At 44.9% G+C, this 23,442-nt stretch overlaps 1 protein-coding gene across 1 annotated transcript in view; it reads right to left on the reverse strand.

Moving 5' to 3' along the window:
* Positions 1 to 18,594: 18,594 nt before the first annotated feature.
* The window catches only part of LOC135056467 (interferon-induced protein with tetratricopeptide repeats 5-like), a 65,825-nt gene continuing 60,977 nt past the window's right edge, over positions 18,595 to 23,442 (reverse strand). Inside the window, exon 2 of the mRNA XM_063961689.1 lies at positions 18,595 to 20,644. Within this exon, the coding sequence (XP_063817759.1) occupies positions 19,186 to 20,644 (1,459 nt within the window). The 3' untranslated portion in view covers positions 18,595 to 19,185. The remainder of the gene's footprint in view (positions 20,645 to 23,442) is intronic.

Here is a 23,442-nt window from a genome sequence, read left to right on the forward strand (position 1 = left end):
ATGGGACAGGTATATTGGGGTGCTTTATGAGTGGGACAGATGTTTTTAGGCTTGCAGATGGGAGTAATCGGTCTGTTTCCACTTTTTTTTTTAAAGTACCCTAAATTGACCCAAATATATACTTATACCCATTTTCATGTACCCCAAATTTAATGAGAGCATTTATTTTGCTCAAAAAAACTTGCTTTCTATCATTTTTTTGCATTTTTAAAAAAATGCATATAACAGCCATTTCACACAATTTAAGTCCCCAAAAACTCTCTAATATGATATCTAATACACTTCTGTTTTCCTATGTTAGTTTACCATTTTTTGGGGTACAGGCTGATTTCCCCATTTTCACCTGCACTTTTCACTGCAAGAATTTTCACGTGAAACCCGTTTGGAATTAAATAGGTCGAAAAATGGAGCGTTTCCGCGTCAATTTTCGCCCAATTGGCGTGAAAAATTTTCGGGCTAAAAATTGCTGCGAATTTGCGGATAATTGAATACCCTAGTATATCTTTTATGAGGATTACCACATGAACATTGTTACAATTAAATAGATAAAAAAGTAGAGAAATAGTTCCACCAGCGCAGACAATAATATAAAATGGATACTTATTCCAATATGATAGATGGTATATGCAACTTTGTTTCTCTCTCCGTCAGATGTCATATAATTTGCAAGAGAGAAGATAGAAATACCATAGTGTAATCCATTTTTTTTAATCATAAAATATAAAACATCAAAATATCCCTGCAAGGATATTAAGTACAAACAATGACTGTTTCTACACAGGTTACAACACTGAACATAAAATACACGTAGCTGTGAATATTGGCCCTCATTCCGAGTTGATCGCTCTGTAATTTTCTTCGCATCGCAGTGAAATTCCGCTTAGTACGCATGCGCAATATTCGCACTGCGACTGCGCCAAGTAATTTTACAATGAAGATAGTATTTTTACTCACGGCTTTTTCTTCGCTCTGGCGAACGTAGTGTGATTGACAGGAAATGGGTGTTACTGGGCGGAAACACAGCGTTTTCGGGGCGTGTGGATAAAAACGCTACCGTTTCCGGAAAAAACGCAGGAGTGGCCGGAGAAACGGGGGAGTGTCTGGGCGAACACTGGGTGTGTTTATGACGTCAAACCAGGAACGACAAGCACTGAACTGAACGCAGATGCCGAGTAAGTCTGAAGCTACTCTGAAACTGCTAAGTAGTTTGTAATCGCAATATTGCGAATACATCGGTCGCAATTTTAAGAAGCTAAGATACACTCCCAGTAGGCGTAGGCTTAGCGTGAGCAACTCTGCTAAATTCGCCTTGCGAGCGATCAACTCGGAATGAGGGCCATTGTTGCAATTACCGATGTAATAAGAGAACTATGTCACAAGTTCTCAAATAGGCATAAATAATCTCCAATCCATGCATATCAGCAACATGTGAAAGTACTTTAAAAAAAGGCTGGAGTATCCAAAACAGATCCGTAGATGGATAATTACTAGTTCCAAGTGAAGAACTGGCAGCGCTCAGTTCTTAAACGCTTTGGAAATCAGAGGGAAAGTCCTTGGCTGCAGTCCCAGGTTCCTCTGCTTCTACCCGAACTCCGGATCGTCTGGTCCCCAGCAGCGGCACCCACGCGTTCCGACCCTCCTCCGGGGTCTTTCCAAGGTATTCCACCACCAATTTGCAATAGGCATGAAGGTAAGCTTACCTTCATGCCTATTGCAAATTGGTGGTGGAATACAATAGATAAACCCACTACGCATATCTTGTAGCTAGGCTTCATGAAATAGCACTAAGATGTTGTATTTTTCATTTCTAAACAGCCGATATGCTTCCCGTCTCGCGTCACCATGACAACAAGACGCGATGTACAGGAAACAGGAAGTGACGGTCCCTGCGCAAGGAGTCATGGGACATGTAGTTTCAGATTGATTAGGGACTCACGCGCCGGGACCAATCACGGAACAGCGGGAGGTTTATAAACACCTCAAATTGGAATATGGACTCATTCTGCTTCACGGCTTACCTTGAGAAAGACCCCGGTGGAGGGTCGGAACGCGTGGGTGCCGCTGCTGGGGACCAGACGATCCGGAGTTCGGGTAGAAGCAGAGGAACCTGGGACTGCAGCCAAGGACTTTCCCTCTGATTTCCAAAGCGTTTAAGAACTGAGCGCTGCCAGTTCTTCACTTGGAACTAGTAATTATCCATCTACGGATCTGTTTTGGATACTCCAGCCTTTTTTTAAAGTACTTTCACATGTTGCTGATATGCATGGATTGGAGATTATTTATGCCTATTTGAGAACTTGTGACATAGTTCTCTTATTACATCGGTAATTGCAACAATATTCACAGCTACGTGTATTTTATGTTCAGTGTTGTAACCTGTGTAGAAACAGTCATTGTTTGTACTTAATATCCTTGCAGGGATATTTTTATGTTTTATATTTTATGATTAAAAAAAATGGATTACACTATGGTATTTCTATCTTCTCTCTTGCAAATTATATGACATCTGACGGAGAGAGAAACAAAGTTGCATATACCATCTATCATATTGGAATAAGTATCCATTTTATATTATTGTCTGCGCTGGTGGAACTATTTCTCTACTTTTTTTATCTATTTACTTGTGGTGGAGGGTTGGAAATACCTCTTTGTGAGTTTGTAGTACCACTAGCAGCACAGTGCGCACTTAGAACCATATGCTTCTTCTTTCTTCAATTGTTATAATTAAGGAGATTTCTATTGTATACTATTTTATATGTGATACTAATCAGATACATTTAAGGGCTCAACTGCACAGATACTTACTTGATGATATTGAAATAGAATGACGTATACTGTTAAAACTAGAGATTTGCGGTGGGGCACTTTTCTTGTTTTGGTTTTGGATCTGGATGATTTTTTGGGGGAAACAAAACATAAAAACAGCTAAAATCACAGAATTTGGGGGTAATTTTGATCCCATAGTATTATTAACCTCAATAACATTCATTTCCACTCATTTCCAGTCTATTCTGAACACCTCACACCTCACAATATTGTTTTTGGGTCAGAAGGTTGCACCCAGGGCCGATTTTGGCGCTCTGAGCGCCCCGGGTGGCAATAGGGGGTGTGGCTTTGTACAGGGGGCGTGGTCATTTACAAGATCTATGGCAAGATCCGCTACTGGTTGCACCGAGGTCGCTGGATGACTAGCTAAGCGACACAAGTGTGCGGCACAAACAACTGGCCCATCTAGGAGTGGCACTGCAGTGTCAGACAGGATGGTACTTTTAAAAACTAGGCCCCAAACAGCTCATCATGCAAAGAAGAAAAAGAGGTGCAATGAGTCTGTGGTTAAGTGGACACTGAGTACAACCGCATTTTTCAGGACTCTGAGGATACTTTTCTTAATGTCCCTGTACAGTCCAGGAATTGCATTCCTAGTGAAGTGGAATCTAGATGGGATTTGGTACTACACTAATGGTGGATATGCGGCACAGGAAAGCGTACCCCTACACAATAAATGGCAAAGCCTGTAAAAATTATTTGGATTAAATATTAATAATCCCTTTATTTGGAGTAAATAATATACAGCCCAGGACAGCACCACTGGACTTATACAGCTGCACCACTGGACTGGATTTATATGGCAGTACACCTGGACTTATACGGCTGCACCACTGGACTGGACTTATACGGCTGCACCACTGGACTGAACTTATATGGCAGTACCACTGGACTTTTACGGCAGTACCCCTGGACTTATACTTCAGCACCACTGGACTGATTTTATATGGCAGTTCCCCTGGACTTGTATGACAGTACCCCTGGACTTATACAGCAGTACCCATGGACTTATACGGCAGCTCCTTTGGACTGAATTTATACGGCAGTAGCTCTGGATTTATACGGCAGTATCCCTGGATTTATACAGCTGCACCACAGGACTGGACTTATACGGCAGTACCCCTGGACTTATACGGCTGAACCACTAGACTGGACTTATACGGTAGTATTCCTGGATTTATACAGCTGCACCACTGGACTGGACTTATACGGCAGTACACCTTGACTTATACTACAGAACCACTGGACGTATGGTAGCACAGGACACCACCACTGGACTTATGGCAGCACAGGAAACCACCACTGGACTGATGCAGCATAACACAGCACCACTAGACTGGAGTTCTACAGCAGCACCACTGGACTTATGGCAGCACAGGACACCACCACTGGACTGATGCAGCACAAGACAGCACCACTGCACTAGACTGGGCTTATACGGCAGTACCCCTGGATGTATACAGCAGTACCACTGGACTTATGGCAGCACAGAACACCACCACTGGACTGATGCAACACAACACAGCACAACTGGACTGGACTTATACTGCAGCACTGGACTTATGGCAGCACAGGACACCACCACTGGAGTTATGGCAGCACAGGACACCACCACTGGACTGATGCAGCACAAGACAGCACCACTGCACTGGACCTAACTTATACAGCAGCACTGGACTTTTGGCAGCACAGGACACCACCAATGTGACTGGACTGATGCAGCACAAGACAACACTGGAATGACACAAAAGAGCAGGTCGCCACCCCATGCACCACACCACTTTCCTGCACAGACACTGAGGAGACACGTCCTCTCGCTACACTCTCCAAGTCTGGAGTGAAAATGGTGGCGATGCGCGGGTCCTTATATGGTATCCAAAACCCGCGAGAATCTGACAGCGGGATGATGACGTTTTGCCTCGTTCTGTTTTCCGTGTCTGGGTAGAAGTCCCAAGCCGGACTCGGATCCGGGCTCGGGATGTGATGTTCGGGGGGATTCGGTTCTCAGGGAACCGAACCTGCTCATCCCTAGTTAAAACCCAATAGATCTATATTATCTGTAGATACCTTACCCTGCAAATGATCAGTGTCATTTGAATGATAAACTGTTATGCACATTATCATACTATTTGCAATGCCGTATGCTGTGTGATATGCACTAAGGGGGCAATTCAGACCTTATCGCTAGACTGCATTTTCGTACAGCCTGCGATCTGGTCTAAACTGCGCATGCATATGCACCACAATGCACAGGGGTGTCACACGGTTTTAAAGCGGATGCTCAGCGATGGGTTTGTGCAAAGTATTCATTCGCACGGGCGTTTGCAAGGAGATTGACAGAAAGAAGGCATTTGCGGGTGGCAACTGACCGTTTTCTGGGAGTGTTTGGAAAAAGGCAGGCTTGTCCAAGCGTTTGCAGGGAGGGTTCCTGATGTTAATTCCGGTCCCGGATAGGCTGAAGTGTTCGCAGTGGCTGAGTAAGTGCTGTGCTACTAAGAGACTGCACAAAATCTGTTTGTACAGCTCGGCTACACATGCGTTTGCACACTTCCACAGCTAAAATACACTCCCCTGTGGGCGGGACTATTTGATTGCAGCTGTGCAAAAATCGCTTGCTAGCGAACAGGTCTGAATTTACCCCAATATGAGCTGCAATGCACAAGTAACAGGACCATTTGTGTCAGTCACCACATACTTGACAGCTCTACTTTACCTTTCTCTAACCTGTTGTTGTCGGCTTTCACTCACTCATTCTCCATCCTATACCATTGGGCAAGATGGGAGAAAAGCAGAAGTGAGATACCAGTAGTACACACATGGGCCAGTATTTACTAAAAATCCGAGTTTGGCCGATTTGTGTTTTTTTTTCTAAGTCCCAATCCGGGAATTTAATAAGCACCAATCTCGGCAGTGTCTGGTCTGTTCGTAATGGTTTGAATGACAGCCTTCCGAAATACGAATGAATACACCATCAGTCAAACGTGGCTGTTATTTCATAGAATACGGCCATTCACTATTCATTCTTTTTTTTCGGTGTTAGTTTCTGAGTGCTCAAGTGCGGGTCTGTTTTTTTTCGATTCGTTAAAAAAAGCAGCAAAAAAATAGACCTGCTTTTTCCAGTCGAGTTTGGATAACCATGCACGGATCAGTGAGATCTGTGCATGGTTATCTATGGGAAAGGGTCTGTTTAGTATAAAATCAGAAAAAAAAATTGCGTGGGGTCCCCCCTCCTAAGCAAAACCAGCCTCGGGCTCTTTGAGCCGGTCCTGGTTGAAAAAATAGGGGCAAAAAAATGACAGGGGTTCCCCCATATTTAATAAACCAGCACCAGGCTCTGCGCCTGGTCCTGGTTCCAAAAATACGGGGGACAAAAAGCGTAGGGGTCCCCCGTATTTCTGAAACCAGCACCGGCTCCACTAGCTGGGGAGATAATGCCACAGCCGGGGGACACTTTGATATCGGTCCCTGCGGCCATGCCATTAAAACCCCAATTAGTCACCCCTGGTCAGGGTACCCTGGACGAGTGGGGACCCCTTCAATCAAGGGGTCCCCCCCTCCAGCCACCCAAGGGCCAGGGTTGAAGCCCGAGGCTGTCCCCCCCATCCAAGGGCGGTGAATGGGGGGCTGATAGCCTTTTGAAAAAATTTGAATATTGTTTTTAGTAGCAGTACTACAAGTCCCAGCAAGCCTCCCCGCATGCTGGTACTTGGAGAACCACAAGTACCAGCATGCGGTGGAAAACCGGGCCCGCTGGTACCTGTAGTACTACTACAAAAAAATACCCCAATAAAAACAGGACACACACTGTGACAGTACAACTTTATTACATCACCTTTCATGACACCTATTACTGCTTGCTACCAATATTGGCTGACTAACTGTATTTCCATTCGAGGAACACATGAGTGGTATTCTTTACGATTCATCGTTTTTTTGTGTGGTATCCATAATTCACTATCCTACCTGCATGGACTTATCCTGTTGTGTTTTTCACTACTACAACATCAGGTACATATTGTTACCTCTTACATTTGATTTATGATTTATCGCTCATTTGTGAAAACACTTTGCTTTCTCCAAAGTGCCTTTTTTGCTCACAATGGCACAGTGACATGGGCCCTCATTCCGAGTTGTTCGCTCGCTAGCCACTTTTTGCAGCAGTGCACACGCTAAGCCGCCGCCCTCTGGGAGTGAATCTTAGCTTAGCAGAATTGCGAACGAAAGATTTGCAAAACTGCGAATAGAAATTTCTTAGCAGTTTCTGAGTAGCTCGACACTTTTCTGCCACTGCGATCAGTTCAGTCAGTTTCGTTCCTGGTTTGACATCACAAACACACCCAGCGTTCGCCCAGGCACTCCCCCGTTTCTCCAGCCACTCCCGCGTTTTTCCCAGAAACGGCAGCGTTTTTTCACATACTCCCATAAAACGGCCAGTTTCCGCCCAGACACACACACTATGATCACCAGAACGAAGAAAAAACCTCGAAATGCCGTGAGTAAAATACCAAACTTCTTAGCAAATTTACTTGGCGCAGCCGCAGTGCGAACATAGCGCATGCGCAGTTAGCGGAAAATCGCACCGATGCGAAGGAAAATAACGAGTGAACAACTCGGAATGAGGGCCATTGTCTGCTCCCTATTGTTATATTCAGTACTAAGACGTGTCATCATTGTTTATCTGTGAATACACTCTGTTCCCTATAAGGGGCTCACTGTCTATCCAAACACAGTGATAAGAGGGGCAAGCGCACCATTGGCGGACATACCCCACTGGAGATACCCAATCTCATCTGATCTTGGAATACAAGCAGTGGAGGGCTGGGTCAGTACTTAGATGGTACATCATCACCCCCCCCCCCCCCCCCCCCCCGGTACCTTTCACCCACAAGGAGCAGCTGCCATTCAGGGTTGCAAGGGGCTACCGCACGTAGCACTGGGATTGCCAGAGCTGCAGCTGCGCGAGGCAAGGAAAGGCGGGAGCAATCTTACCACATCGGGGAGCGAGTTCATTAGGCAGAATATAGTGGCACAGGCAGACGTCATCGCAGCCCACAGAGGCCATGCTTCCATGCTTTGGGAGCACGAGGCAATGGGATCATGAAGCAATGGCTTTCGTTAGCACAAACACGACACCGCAAAGGAGCTACCCCAGTCGCGAGCAGCAGTACAGTACGCCACGGAAAGATCATTGCGCGAGATGGTCGAGCAGCTGGGATCAGAGACAAGGATGTGAGAGCACAGGCTACGCTTTGTTCGGCAATGCGCCACCACTTCCACTGGTCTGCGTGGAATACAGCCAGGCAATGGGGTCATCTCCTTGTGCTAGGGTCGGCGCAGGACTCGCAGTACCCAGAGGGATAGTCACAGAGGGCGGCACAAGCATAGAAGGGACGGCACATGGGATCAGTAAGAACAATGTTGACGGTAATGATTTGCATAATATTTGTATTACCCCCAAAAGTTGTCAGAATGTGCAGAATAGATGCAGCGAAGTGTGTAATGCGGCAGGGGTGCTGAGTAATAATAGTTTACATAAAATGTGTGTTATGCCAATAAGCGTGCAGGACGTACAGAGTGGTAGTATTGCTGTCTATAAAACTACAGCGGGAACAAAGCGTTGGTGACGAGGGTCAGCTAGGCTTGGAATTGGGGAGTCCGATGAGGACGACGCATGAGGAGTGTTGAAGGAGCAGTGGCTGGCAGCAGTTGCAAAATGGAAAAGTATGAAAGGTGCAATCCCCGGGGCTGATGCAGCCAAGGAGAAAATGGGTTTGGTACAGCAAGATAAGGCAGCAGCCTTTGTACAGGGAGCCGATGGACTAGTATGTGCGTTCGGATCAGTAGCAGCCCATTTGCCTGCACTGACTAGAAAGGAAATTGAGAAAGGGGCCTTCATAGATATATGTTCACTGATGGAGGCAGGACTGAGGGACAAGGAGAAAGCGAAGCCAAAGGGAGAAAGGCAGTAAGAAATCTATAAGACAATTGAGCATTGGCTCAGCGGTATGTTCGCCTATACTGCTTGTTCTACTGAGGCGTACCCTGAGGTAGCCACGGGTATGCTGAAGTAAACAAACTTCATTTACTCTGTGTATAAGGAGCACAGGGGGAACAGTATGGAGAAACTATGATGAGGGTTTTAGGACGAAGGCTGTGGCGGACTTCGGTATCAGGGATGTTGATGAATGGCTCAAAGCGCAGGCTGCAAGGCTATCGGAAAAGGTCTCAGCACTGCAGAAGTCTGGTGCAGGGAGGCCTAGCACACAAAAGCCAGATCATGCGTTGCACCCGCGCTCAGTGCAGGTTCAAGCACGTATGCTCAGTCTGCAGCACAAATCACGCTGCAAGGAGTGCAGCAGACAGAGGGGGACTAACCAGAAAAAGGTGCCTGCAGCACCAGGGCCTAACAAAAGCAATTAGTCCAGTGAACATGAGCAGGATCCTGGTGTGGCTAGCCAGGTATCCCAAGAGGCAGGAAGCCAATTTGCTACTAACAGTGTTCAGGGACGGTTTTAGAATAAGTTACGCCCTCCGGCAGCTCTAGAAATTTAAAGTCTATCAGGGAGCAGCCGGTAGTGGTGCTGGAAAAAATCATCAAGGAGCCAGCTTTAAGAAGAATGTCGAGGCCATTCGTAGCCCCTCCCCCCAGTGGCAGTACTGGTTATATTACCGTTAGGGCTGGTCCCCAAGAAAGCATCTGAAAAATTCAGGCTCAGCACGTGTCCAGTCCAGAAGGGGCATCAGTAAACGACGCTTTGGACAAGGACGAATGCTCAGTGCAGTACCAGTCAATTGACTCGGCTGTCAGGATGATCCAGGCACAGGGAAAGGGGGCTCTGATGGCAAAGTTAGACATCGAGTCTGCTTTCAGGCTACTACCCCTGCATCCTGAGAGTTTCAGTCTTATGGGGATAAGCTTTGACGGTTTCTTCCTCATAGACAAATGTTTACCAATGGGTTGCGCTATTTCGTGTGCATTTTTTGAGGCTTTCAGCTCTTTCCTGCAATGTAGCTGGGAAGAGCGCACTGGGTCAACAACAATAGCACACTACCTGGACGATTTCTTGGTGGCAGGGACACCAGATTCGCCGCGGTGCGCTTACCTTCTGAGCGAGCTACAGGTCATGCTGGAAGAATTCAGAGCACTTATCACGCTGGAAAAAACTGAAGGGCCCGAGATAGTCCTATCTTACTAGGGAATAGAGATTGACACAGACAGACAATGAGTGCAGGCTCCCTGAGGAGAAAGTTCAGAAGCTAGTAACGGAAATCGGGTAGTGCGTAAGGGCAAAAAAGGTTACATTGGGGTAGCTTCAATCTCTATTGGGAAGACTCGATTATAAAATGCAGGGTGATCCCTACAGGCAGAATATTTAAACGGCGGCTCGAGCAAGCCACCGCAGGTGTCACAAAGAAACACCACTTTGTATGCATCAACAAGGAGTTAAGGGAGGACCTGCGAGTGTGGAAGGAATTCCTCCTTCATTTCTATGGAGGGCGTATGTGGCCCGAGGAAGTACGGTCCAATCACGCAATGCATTTATTTCCGGACAGGCTTTGGGACATACAGGCAGGGCTCACCAGGAACCTGGCAGCCTTGGATTTATTCCCAATAGTCGTAGCAGTGACAGTCTGGGGCGAGAGGCTCGCCAACAGGCAGATTCAATTCTGGTGTGACAACATGGGGGTAGTGCAAGCAGTAAATAATCAGTGGGCGTCATCGCCGCAAGTTGTCAGGTTGATCAGGAGATTGGTTCTGGCATGTTTGCAGCATTTTATTATATTCAGGGCTAAACGCGTGCCGGGGGGAAAAAATGGGATAGCAGATGCATTGTCCCAGCAGAATTGGGGAGCTTTCAGGGCAGCAGCGCTACTTGCAAGCCTGACTGGCCTAACATGTCCCTCATGTCTCTGTCAGATAGTTATGCCGAATTAGGCAGGCTGGTGGAGCGGTTGCTGGTGACGAGGACTTGGAAGGCATACAAGGCTGCCATGGGATGTTGGCGAGAGCTTCAGACTATGGTGAGCGCTGAGGGGAAAAACGTACAGCAGCAGCTGCTTGCTTTCTTAGCCAAGTTCAGGCAGAAGTGGGCGTCCAAGGCCAGGGTGAGCACCATGTTAGCAGGCATCGCATTTTTTGATAAATTGGCAGGGAGAAATGACGAGACATGTCATTTACAGTACGTACAATAAGGAGGGCTGGGCCAGGATTGAGGTGAAGAGGCCAGACGCAAGAGAACCTATTACAATAGATAGATTGGGGTCGCTGCCCTGTTCGGGGCCACATTTGAGATGGCTTTTAGCGGAGCTTTCAGGATCAGCGAGCTGGTAGTAAGATCTAAGCTTGCAAATGGCGATGGTCTACAGTAAAAGAATGTGGCAGTAACCAAGCAGGCTGTGCTATGCAAAATACAAAGGTCAAAGACGGATCAGGAGGGGAAGGGAAAATGGGTTCAGCTGCTCAGGCACGCAGACGTCGCATCATGCCCGTTGGCGCCGGTCAATGCCTTCTTGGGCATCAGGCCGCCAGGTGGGGATAATTTCCTCGTCCACAAGGATGGGTCGCCGCTAAGTAAATATCAGTTTGCGGCAATCCTGAAAAGATGCATAACAGACAGAGATTTAACACTCATTGTATTTGTAACGCCGTTTCGTCTGACAAGTAATTTGGTCGGGAATCCCCAGCGATAGAGAATATCAGCTGTCCTTAGTCCCATGGTCACCGGATAGAATGAGAGTCGCATAGCTAGAGTAGCCGCTGAGAGGTCTCCATATACTTGCAGATTTCCCAAGGCTGAGGCCGGCAGATCCGGTCGCATAGCCACCCATAGGATATGTTCCTTGACATGGAACTAATGCATCCTCATCAAAGTGTCCCTTGGAGCGTCCTTTGGGGCGGTTTTAGCCTTCGGGAGGCGGTGGATGCGATCAATGAGAAAATCATCAATGGAGTTGGTAGGAAGGAGATTCATGAAGAGATCCGTTGCAAGTTGTTTGAGGTCCGAGTTAGGGACCATTTCTGGAATGCCGCAGAGTTTTATGTTGTTACGGCGTGACCTGTCCTCAAGGTCACAGGTCTTCCCTCGCAGGTCCGCGACCTCAGCCTGTAACTCTTTTAGTTGGGTGATCACTTCATTGTGGGACCTCACTACCTCCTCACACTTATTCTCGAGGTGATCTGGGCGTTGGCCTATGGCATCGACCGTTTGCTGGCAGCACTGTAGCACCGTCTGGACTTCCATCGTTATATCATCCTTGAAAGTAGCCAGAAGTTGCCGCATAGAGCCGAGTGTGAGGGGTGCATCGTCATCCAGTTGTGCGAGTTTTGTTTGACTTACACGGGGGGTCGCTGACATGTTGTCATGCTCTGAGGAGTGCCTGGGGTGGGGATCCGTTATAGCAGATCCTTTCAGGCCCTGGGATGTGGGAGATTGTTTGAAGAAAGCAACCGGGTGGCCCGGGGTCTGGTCTTTCTGGCGTTTAGGTGGCATAATACCCGAAGGTAAACCCACTGCGGTAGTCGTGAACTATATAAATTGGAAACTGGAGGATAAACAAACTTATGCCGGCTAGACAATTGCTAGGCGCGGTATCACAGCATCAGGAGTGAAGGAGAGATCAGAACATCACGCGGGTGTTTACATCATCTCGGCCCGGGAAGGGGAGGGTCTCCCTGCGTCCCCCAACAATCGAGTGCAATGAAGAAAAAATAAATAAACAGATATAGATGAAGGGTGAAGACAAGCTCCTAGGGTTTTCAGATAATGATGCCTGACTTCCCCTTTAAAACGGCACAACTGCTACTGAGGTGTGGAGGTATAGAGGAAGGGCCTCAAATGCAGAGAGTAACCAGTAGGAGGACAGGGCCGGATTATATAGATTGAGCCTGTAAAGCAGGGCAATTGCACTCCAGCAAGCAGCAGCTCCTTATAGAAGCAGTTTGCCAGTTCACAAAATGGCGCCGCCAGACTCCAGCCCTAGGCCTCAGCAGCACTGGTACCTGTGTTCCCTTCTATATCGTTGGTGGCAGTGGTGGTCTTCCCGGCAGCTATGGGCCCCCCTCCACCGCGCGGCAGCGGAGAACGGAGGATGGATGTAGCGCCCGCCGCAGCCAGCGCAGAGGGCGCAGCCGCGCACGCACCCGCTGCACGGATCTTCACACCAGGCACTGCGGCTGGTAGTAGTGTTGCCGCACAGGCCGGGCAGACTCTGAGCAGTTGAGGGTCTTCAGAGGGGGCAGAAGGAGGCCCGCCGCCGTCCGCAGTTGCTATCGATGCCCCGCCGCGTCACTTCTGGGTCGGGGCAGGATCCAGCGCGAGTCCCCGGCTCCCACCAGACAGGTAGGCCACAACCCGCACGGGCACAGGGGGTACCCGCCGGCTCTGCAAACCCACCTACCCAGTGCAGGGGAGCCTTGGTGATTGAAGGATGGGTTCCAAGGAGCAGGTAAAAGGCCAGGGGAGGGTTAAATAGCAGGTCTTGTGCAGGAGCCTGGGCCCAGCACTCCTATCTCCTCTCACAGCTAAGCCACACCCCCCATAAAAGTTATATTTTAATGAATTAATGGTCAGCTACCTATCAATATGATGACTTAAAGTAATTTAAGGTGTATTAGTCTGTGTGTGCCCTACTAAAGGAATACTTTTTTCTTTTTGGTTAATACTATGTGGGTTATATTGTTTCTCTGCAGGGTAAATACTGTCTGCTTTTGCATGTAGCCCACAAATGTTAGACAGCTTTATTTTTACACTCAATTTAGATTTCAGTTTGAACACACAAATGCCGTTGCACCTGCCATCCCATACACAGCAGTTGTGCAAAATGGTGCAAAATATTTCTACAAAGATGCCACTCATTGGTTGATCCTTGACTTATGGTTGCAGAAACAGGACAATCACACACAGAATATAAGGCCTAATTCAGACACAATCATAGAAGAATTTTTTTTTTCTAATGGGCAAAACCATGTGCACTGCAGGTGGGGCACATAGAACATATGCAGAGAGAGTTAGATTTGGGTGGGGTGTGTTCAAACTGAAATCTAAATTGCAGTGTAAAAATATATCAGCCAGTATTTACCCTGCACAGAAACAATATAATCCATCCAAATGTAATTCTCTCTGCACAGGTTATATCTGCCCCACCTGCAGTGCATAGTTTTGCCCATTATAGAAAGATTTTGCTTTTGCGATCTGGTCTGATTTAGGCCCATAGTCATGCTTCATATAATTTTAATAAGCAGAGACTGCTTGTACGTCTTATTTGCATAGCGATGTGAATAACACACATTTTCTCCAAAATAAGACGCCCGATGCTAATGGAGTTGCACAGGACCTGTCGGCTCACTCACACCAGGCATCTCCTGCTGCGCGGGGTATTAAGAGGATGCATCCGTAGTTTGGGAATTGAGAAAAATGTGATATCAGAGACAAAATGTAATCATATTGAATACTTTATTGATTTATAGTAACATAACACATATTAGATAATTATATCAATAGCGCATTATTATTAAAATCTATGCAAATAATTATTTATAAATATGTATTATTGATACAATGGAATTTTGCCAAACTTAACAAGAGAGTAACATAAACATAGGAGGTAATTCCGAGTTGATCGCAGCAGGATCTTTGTTAGCAGTTGGGCAAAACCATGTGCACTGCAGGGGAGGCAGATATAACATGTGCAGAGAGAGTTAGATTTGGGTGTGGTGTGTAAATTGCAGTTTAAAAATAAAGCAGCCAGTATTTACCCTGCACAGAAACAAAATAACTCACCCAAATCTAACTCTCTCTACACATGTTATATCTGCCTCCCCTGCAGTGAACAGGGTTTTGCCCAACTGCTAACAAAGTTCCTGCTGCGATCAACTCGGAATTACCCCCATAGAGAGGATGATTCCGAGTTGCACGTAAGTCAGCAGCAATTACACCTGAATTGTGTGCAGCAACTAAATGCAGATATGTCCATGTGCATCTATGCGACCGCATTGCCTCTATCTGTACCTGATGTCATTATCAGCACATCCTACATCAGATATATCTCTGGTGCAAGAGATGCACCTGAATTAGAGGCTGTCTGCTTACACACACCTCTGCATGGCAAGAGCTGATTAACAGTAGAAGGTCTGCGTGCAGGGCTATGTGCAGACCCTTTCCTCTCTGGCAGCAGCCACAGTGCTGTACACTCTGGCTTTATGCCAGAGTCTACTGTGCATATGAAAATCACCAGGAAAATGGCCACCGCGCCATTTTCCCTCTGATTTATGTCTGCAGCGTAGGCCACTGTGGGACTCCAGAGGTGTAAGTGTAATTATACGGGTGCATGCTGTCGAACCCCCTGGACTCTGGGGCCCATGTGCATTGCACACCCTGCATCCATTATAGATACATCAAAGTTACACAACCTGCAATTCCAACAACACTTTGGGGGGTATTCAATAGATTGAAATGTCAGTTGGGTGTCTGTATTTTCCTATTTAATAGAGAGGGAAAAAAAGACACCCAACCGACTTTTCAAACAATTGAATTTTTGTTAAAATTATTTTTGGATGTTAACACCAAGTTACATTATGAGGGTTGTCCAAAAAGTAATGCCTAAATGCTCATAACTCTGAAATAATATGCAACAATTATTTTAAACTTTGTCAGTTTGTAGTTTAATATGTCTGCTAGCTATTTATATACATTTTTGTTTAAGTAGTTCAAGAAATACCATGGAATCCAAGATGAAACATAGAGCCGTCATTGAATTTCTGGAAAAAGAAGGCTGCAGTGCTATAGAAATCCACAGAAGACTGAAAAAGGTGTATGGTCAGCGTACAATAGACTAAAGCAGTGTCAGAAGGTGGATGAAGCGGTTATAATCGGGAGAATCTTCCTTGTGCGACAAAACCTCGTGGTAGCAGACCACAACTGCAGTGACAGCAGAGTACCGACACAAAGTCGATGCCATGATTCAGAAAGACCATCGTGTAACCATCAGAGATATCAGTGGTGAACTTGAATGTAGTCATGGCACTGTAGAAACACTAATCAATGATTTGGGATATCGTAATGTATGTGCTAAATAAGTTCCAAGGCAATTAACCAGGGATCATAAGGCCCATAGGGTAGAAGTGTGCAATGACTTTTTGACCAACTTTGAAGCCAACCCAGAGATGTTTTTGGAAAATGCCATTACAGGAGATTTCAAATTGTAAAGCGCAACAGAATTTGCTGCGCTACATAAGAAACAGTTAATAAATAATAAATAAATAAATAAATAAATAAATTAGAACTGGGTATTCCTTTACGACCCAGAAACAAAGGCCCAATCAAAGCAATGGAAACACCCAAGTTCACCAAAAAGGTTTAAATCACACCGATCTGTGAACAAAATCATGGCCACATTCTTCTGGGATTGCCGAGGTGTTATTCTCATCGATTACTTGGAACCAAACCAATCAACAGTGATCAATACATTATTACACTTAAGAAGCTGAAAGAAGCCATCCGCAAAAAAGGGTCAACAATTCCACTGTCAAATGTCATCTTACACCACAACAATGCCAGACCTCACACTTTGATGGCATCATCTGCGGCCATTGCCAAAATGGGGTGGGCAATAATGCCACATCCACCATTCAGTCCTGAATTGACTCCTTCTGACTTTCATCTGTTTGGCCCTCTCAAAAACTGTTTCTGTGGTCTACATTTTGATGACATAGAGGTTGTTAAAAATGCCATACGTTCCTGGGTCAAACACCAACCCCTGGGTTCACAGCTTGGGTTGAGAGGTAGAGAAAATGTTTGAGGGCAGATGGTGTTTTTTTTTTAGTTGAGTCATTCTGTTACTAAGACTTCAAAGTATTTCACTGCAAATTTTCAAATCTTTATCTATAATAAGTTTTGAGTTATGAGCATGTAGGCATTACTTTTTGGATAACCCTCGTACATACATTCAGCTACAAATGGAGATGCATCTGCAATATGTACAACTCGAAATTAACCATAGGTGTGTTTACACAGCTATGTATAATGTAGAAAACAAAATTATGCCAGATCTATCAGCAAAATGGCCTTAAGGGCCCCATATATCAGACATCCATTTTTTTCAGATTTTCCGATCTGACCAGTATCACGAATTGGAAGCCATTGATGATCGGTAATTTGTGAATCGAGGAAATTCTTCATGTTAAAAATCCCGATTTAGTCGATCTCGACCATTTCGTGCCAGGATTGGGGAATCGAGATTTTTCAACACGTTGAAAATCCCTCATTCCCCCGAACCGGCATCAGATTATTAGAGAATTGCGTCACTTAGTCACAGATGTATGGGGGCATTTACATGCAATTCTGATACGGCACCAGATTGTCTGGACCTTGTTCTGAAATGTGTTCTACATTTATTTCTTCCAGCTACAGGTTTTCATACTAAAATGCAAGCGTGCAATGCAGAAATGTCAATAAACAGAAATGTGCAAGTGAGATTCAAAGGGGGTTATCCAATTGGCCGCTGTAAATTACACCATCTACTTGGTTCACCTCAGGCACGTAAAGCATAATCTGCGATAAGTGTCCCCTTGACCTGCAATAAGTGCCACAAAAATACATAGGTCCGCGGCTTTTCGCTTTACTTAAGTATAGCCAAGGAACCGAATTGGATAGGGGGATTAAAAAAATAAAAGCACAAATTTTTCCGGCCCGCGGCACTATTGCGGGTAATTGGATACCCCCCAAAATATTACTGTAGCTGCATTTTAATTTATTATTTATAAATCCTTCATATATTATATTGCAGTATGTTGGCTCAGTGGACTGTATCTCTGTGAGGGTAATTTATTTTATACCAAGAATGTCCTTCAGTGAGGTGTAGTATGGTATGCCGGCGGTCGGGCTCCCGGCGACCAGCATACCGGCGCCGGGAGCATGACCGCCGGCATATCGACAATGTGGCGAGCGCAAATGAGCCCCTTGCGGGCACGGTGGCGCGCTATGCATGCCACGCTATTTTATTCTCCCTCCAGGGGGGGCGTGGACCCCCACGTGGGAGAATAAGTGTCGGTATGCTGGCTGTCGGGATTCCGGCGCCGGTATACAGTGCGCCGGGATCCCAAGAGCTGGTATACTTAAGACCACCCCTTCAGTGACTGTATAAACAATGTTAGTACTGCTACAAGGTAAGGAGCATCTTTACATATATAGAAGCTGATTTACAGTCAGGAGCTGATCTGAGTGCTGCACACAGAAAACTATTCCAAGTTGCAAAGTGAGAAATGTAAACTACATTACCAGACTTATAAACTACAGACCAGACTGAATGAACATTGCCCATCTGAGTAACCCTTAGGACATTCAGGATAGCCAGTGCTTTCACGCTGCTGGGGTCAGTACAAGGACGCAGCCACTGGCCTCAGCATTCTTACAAAAAGGGCCCTGTTTTCTGAAATGCTGGCCAACCCAACCCACTTCCCCGCCTAAAATGGCTGCAGCATGTCAAGCATGCTGAGGCAATGTGACACTGTCACTGAAACAGATATTCATATACAGATCACCTAACATCAGACATGTACAGTATGTAAACCATCAGGTTTGTGCACATTTCTGAATTAGACCCTTAGAATTATGAGAGGGAAAGTGGCCTATCCTGCTTTAAAATGCAGTACAAAAATATAGCATGCAAAGGATGCAGTATTTGCCCCATCCGGTCTACTCTCTCAGAATATCAAAAGGGATTCTGAATTTTGCACAGTAGGTCACCCACCCACATCTTACTTCCTAGTGAAATGAGTGTAACTGAGGGGTGTGTTGGGGCAATTCTCATAGAATCTCACACAAAACATCCATCCTCGACCCCCACAATGATCACATGTATATACCCACCAAGATACTGTTTTTCCCAAATGGACATTTATAAAGTTGGTAAGTATGATTTGCCCTGTACCCAAATGTATGCATTTCCACCCCTTGTAGTTCAACATGATATTCTAGACTGCTAATTATGTGTAAAATTTGCACCCAACATGAAATCAGCCCCAAATGTAATTTATACTTATAGAAACTCATTTCAAGTCAGCAATACATTGAATTGGATGTGCAATTTTCTACTGTGACAAAACTATGTTGGACAGCATCAGGATGGCTAACATTAAATATGTAGAAAGACACATGGTTTGGTGGTGGTTGTAGTCTAACTGAGCTCTAAATTGTAGGGTACATTAAAGTTGCCCAGTAACTTTTTGTTTTCCATGCAAGCAAAAATATTGCATGTTCATCTCTTGAATTGGTACACATGTCAATTTGGACCTTGTATCTGGCCATGCTCCTAACTCTCAACGGCTCCCATAATATTCTTATTATTATCTATCAAATTTTTTTATATCATCAACTTCAGCTCACAGAGATCACTCAGATATTCCTCATTGTAAGGATCATATTTTAAGGCTTTTTCATAACACTCAATTGCCTCTGAGGTTCTCCCATTATTCTTATGGACAAATCCAAGCAAACCAAACCCCAGAGGATCTCTGTGGTCACTCTGAATCTTACTTTCCGCTAGTCTTTTTAAAGCTCTCTCACAGCTTTCTCTGTCACGGCTTGGATCAGTTATCTGGAGGCCTATTTTATAATGTTTTATTGCTTCACTTTCAGATTTCTTGAAATTTTCCTCAAAACGTCCATAGTTTAAGTGGATCTGCTGTTTCTCTTCATTTATAAGATTGGGGAATGATAAAACCTTTTTAAATGTATTTTCTGCTTTGCTGTATTCCTTTGCCTTACTGTACATATTAGCTAGTCCTGTGTATGCATATACAAATGTATTCTTGAGTTCCAGCGTTTTTTCAAAGTGAAATATGGCTTTTTGGATGAGTTCATCAATTTCTCCTGTGTGCATTTGTCTGCTTTGGATGTTCATCTTTCCAAACACCCTTGTTTTATCAAATACCTTGCTTTTGTAACATAGTCCTATTTGGTGATGTAGAAATCCAGAGGAAGGTATTTGATCTAGTGCACCATTTAGGACACGTAGAGCTTCATCCACCAGCCCAGCTCTTCTGTAAAATTTTGCCACATAGCGAAGTACATATGGAAGGTTTGGAGCTTGTTTTAGAGCTTCTTCAACATATTTTTTTCCCTCACAATCTCTACTTAGGTCTTGTAGCTTCAATGCTAGAAGTACTTTCAGCACAGCATCCTCAGGATTTAGTGATATAGCGCGTTTCAACAGTGGTAGCGATTTGCATTCGGAAGCGCAACATATTCTGCCATTGAATCCTTCCAATCGATAAACCGCTGTTGCGTAGCCAGAATTCCACTCAGGATCTTCTGGTTCTAGCTCAAGAGCCTTCTCAAAACATTCTTTAGCTTTTTCATAATATTGCCCACAACATTTTAGCAATGACCAACCTTGTTCCCCATAAATCTCAGCTATGTCTTTACTGTCATTTGGGGAAAGTTGTAATTCCTTATTAATTTGGTCTATCTTGTCTATGTAGTTTTGAGAATCTTCATATCGTTTTAAGTAGTGGTACACCCAGGCGTAGTCCCCAAATGTCACCAGATACTTTCTGTCTGTTCCATCTGGATTGTTCTTTTTAATCTTTTCTTCCGCTTCGTTTAGATTGGCAATGGCTTTTGTGTAGTCGCCTTTAAGGTGCATTATATAGGCCAGTAGATTGTACACCATGTATTTGTTTTTAGTAACCAAAAATGTCAACTGGTTGTGCAATAAGTCTTCTGTGTCAGCAATATCAATGTCTTTTTCCAGCAGCCTCCAAGTAAAATGACATTTTAGCTGTAGCAGGCGCGATTTCAGGGTGATCTCTGGAAGGTTGCTACAGTAAGAAAACAATAGAAGTGGTTAGTATTAGTAGATTGGTAAACACACACATGCTAGCAAATTTCAATCCTGCACACAAAATTACTGATTATTTACTCAAATTTCCAATGCATTCTCCATGCATCAATTTAAAACAATTGGTTTAACTGCTTCAGCTCTCCGCACACTGTATATTGCTGATGTAGTTGCCATTTGCACCAACTCTCCAAAGCTATAGTAGTGCAAGTGCCTAATGAGTTTACCAAATAAAAATATTTTTTTAACTCTAAACATGCAAATGAAATTGATGGAGACAAGGCTCTGAGCTATGAAAGAGGTTTAAATCACTTTTATGTTTAGCTACAAAGGCTCTGCATTAACCCCTTCAGTGGCAAGTTTTAAATTTAAAAACACACCCTGGGGCGGGGGGGGGCGGGGTTAAATTGAAGTGGTCACCGGAGAAAAGGTGCAGGGGGCGACTGATGGGTCAGGGCGAGGTAACCGCCTGACGATCGCACGGAATCAGCATAAGCCATTTTACTGCTAAGTCCGTCTCTGGCCAATAGGAGTCCAGGGGGAGGGCTAAACTTCACTATGGAGTATACTGATTCCCGGGTGCCATGCACGCAGCACAGTTGCTTTTGACAAAGCTGCCTGGAGCAGCGAAACGCGTTAGGAAAAGACCTGTGTGGACACATGCTGACCAGCACTTCCATCACGCCACCACTTGCAGTCAGGACCTCTGCTTAGACCCTCATCTCCGTGAACCAGGATCACTATTGCCATTGCCTACAACATCTATAGAGGATCCACCTAAACGGAACACAGAGTTCCAAGTGAACTGTGAACCAGGACCCCAACTACATCACCGTTGCCATACGGACTTACAACTAACGGGATCCATTTCAAACGGAACACAGACTTGGTAAATACATCCAATTGGATGAGGTTGTTACAATTTGGTCCAATATTATGACTGTGCTTGTATTGGTGTGTGCTTAAAATCATTCGAATGTCGGCATGAACAGATCCTCAAGTCCACCTGTAGTCATTTATGAGACATATCAGTTTTTATTAAAGCATTTGTATTTTTAATTATGAAAAATATTTTCTATTATATATATTAAAATATTCATTTATACACTCTATTGTGTCAAGCAGCGCTGTATATATTTTTTCTACGCAGCACAGTTGTCCCTGGGGAATCAGTCAGAAGTATGCCCGGAAATCTTCTGGGGTTGCCAGCGCTGTCAGCGAAGATTTCCGGGCAAACCACTGAAGGGGTTAAAGGAGACTATAACCATATAGACGTGCTTAATAGGAGGGTGGAGAATTTGTTGCACGTAAATGGTCCCCTGTGACTACACTAGTAAATGTCAACACTGAACACTGGACTTTTTGTAAAAATAGGTATTGTGGAAACTCAACAGCTTTTGTACAATAAAATCAGCCAGTGTCCACTAAGCTTCTCTTGTTACCAGTTGACAGTACTGGTACTAAAAATAATTTGTTCACAAAATGTAATGAGATAAATAGTCCTGCATGTTGACTTCAATTTACTGTAACATGAGGCTAATTCAGACCTAATCGGTGCTGTGCGTGTTCGCAAAGCATAACAGAACAGAACAACAATGGGGAAAATTTACTAAGATGGGAGTTCTATTTAAGATGGGATGTTGCCCATGGCAACCAATCAGATTCCAGGCATTATCTTCTAGGAGGTACTAGAAAAGGTTGCTATGGGCAAGATCACATCTTAACTAGAACTCCCATCTTAGTAAATGTATCCCATTATGTCTATTCGTGCCTTTAGTACATTGCATTAGAAAAAGTGGATGTAATCCCTCAGATAGAAGGCATTGTAATTTGTAACCATGCAAAAGTTCCTCAAGAGTTCGAAGAAGATGGCAAAACAAAGCCTTTTGTGTAGAGAAGATGCCCAGTGAAAAACATGTGGCCTAAATCATACTGATCACCAGAGGATGAGATGCAGAATTAGGAATACTACTCATGAAGATGAATACAAATAGGAAAAGTCACTTGTTAATGCGAAAGTGTATGAGAGCCTATCAAAGCTGGACAAGGGCCTGACTGAGAGGTGGATGCAGACATAGACGTGACTTTATGCAAATATCGCAACAAACTAGAGATGAGCTGGTTCGGTTAGTTGAGATCCGAACCCCCCCGAACTTCACCCATTTTACACGGTTCCGAGGCAGCCTCGGATCTTCCCGCCTTGCTCTGTTAACCAGAACGCGCCCGAACGTCATCATCCCACTGTTGGATTCTCGCGAGATTCGTATTCTATATAAGGAGCCGCGCGTCGCCGCCATTTTCACTCGTGCATTGGAGATTAAATGGAGAGGACGTGGCAGCGTTCTCTCCCTGAAAAGCTCCGTAATCTGTGCTCAGTGTGCTGCAAATATCTGTGCTCAGTGTGCTGCAAATATCTACGTTCTATGCCTGAAAACACTCCATATCTGTGCTCAGTGTGCTGCAAATCTCTGTGCTCAGTGTGCTGCATTGTGGGGACTGGGGACCACCAGTATAATAATGTATACTATTCCATAGCTTCTATACTGCTTGTCAGGACACATGTGTCACAGTTACACGACTCTGTACAGATAAATATATATATATAAGTTGTAACACTGTAGGGGTGCAAGGTGCCATTTCCTGGGGTATATGGCAGCACGCAGCAGCTGAGGAACAACACAAGTCCAGTTTCTGGTACAACTGGCCCCAGCCAGTTTTATTTACAGAAAATAAAACAAACACCAAAAGAAAATACCTTGCCTGTCCGGCACTAACTAA

This window comes from Pseudophryne corroboree, chromosome 3 (genome assembly GCF_028390025.1).
Source record: "Pseudophryne corroboree isolate aPseCor3 chromosome 3, aPseCor3.hap2, whole genome shotgun sequence".
NCBI lineage: Eukaryota > Metazoa > Chordata > Amphibia > Anura > Myobatrachidae > Pseudophryne > Pseudophryne corroboree.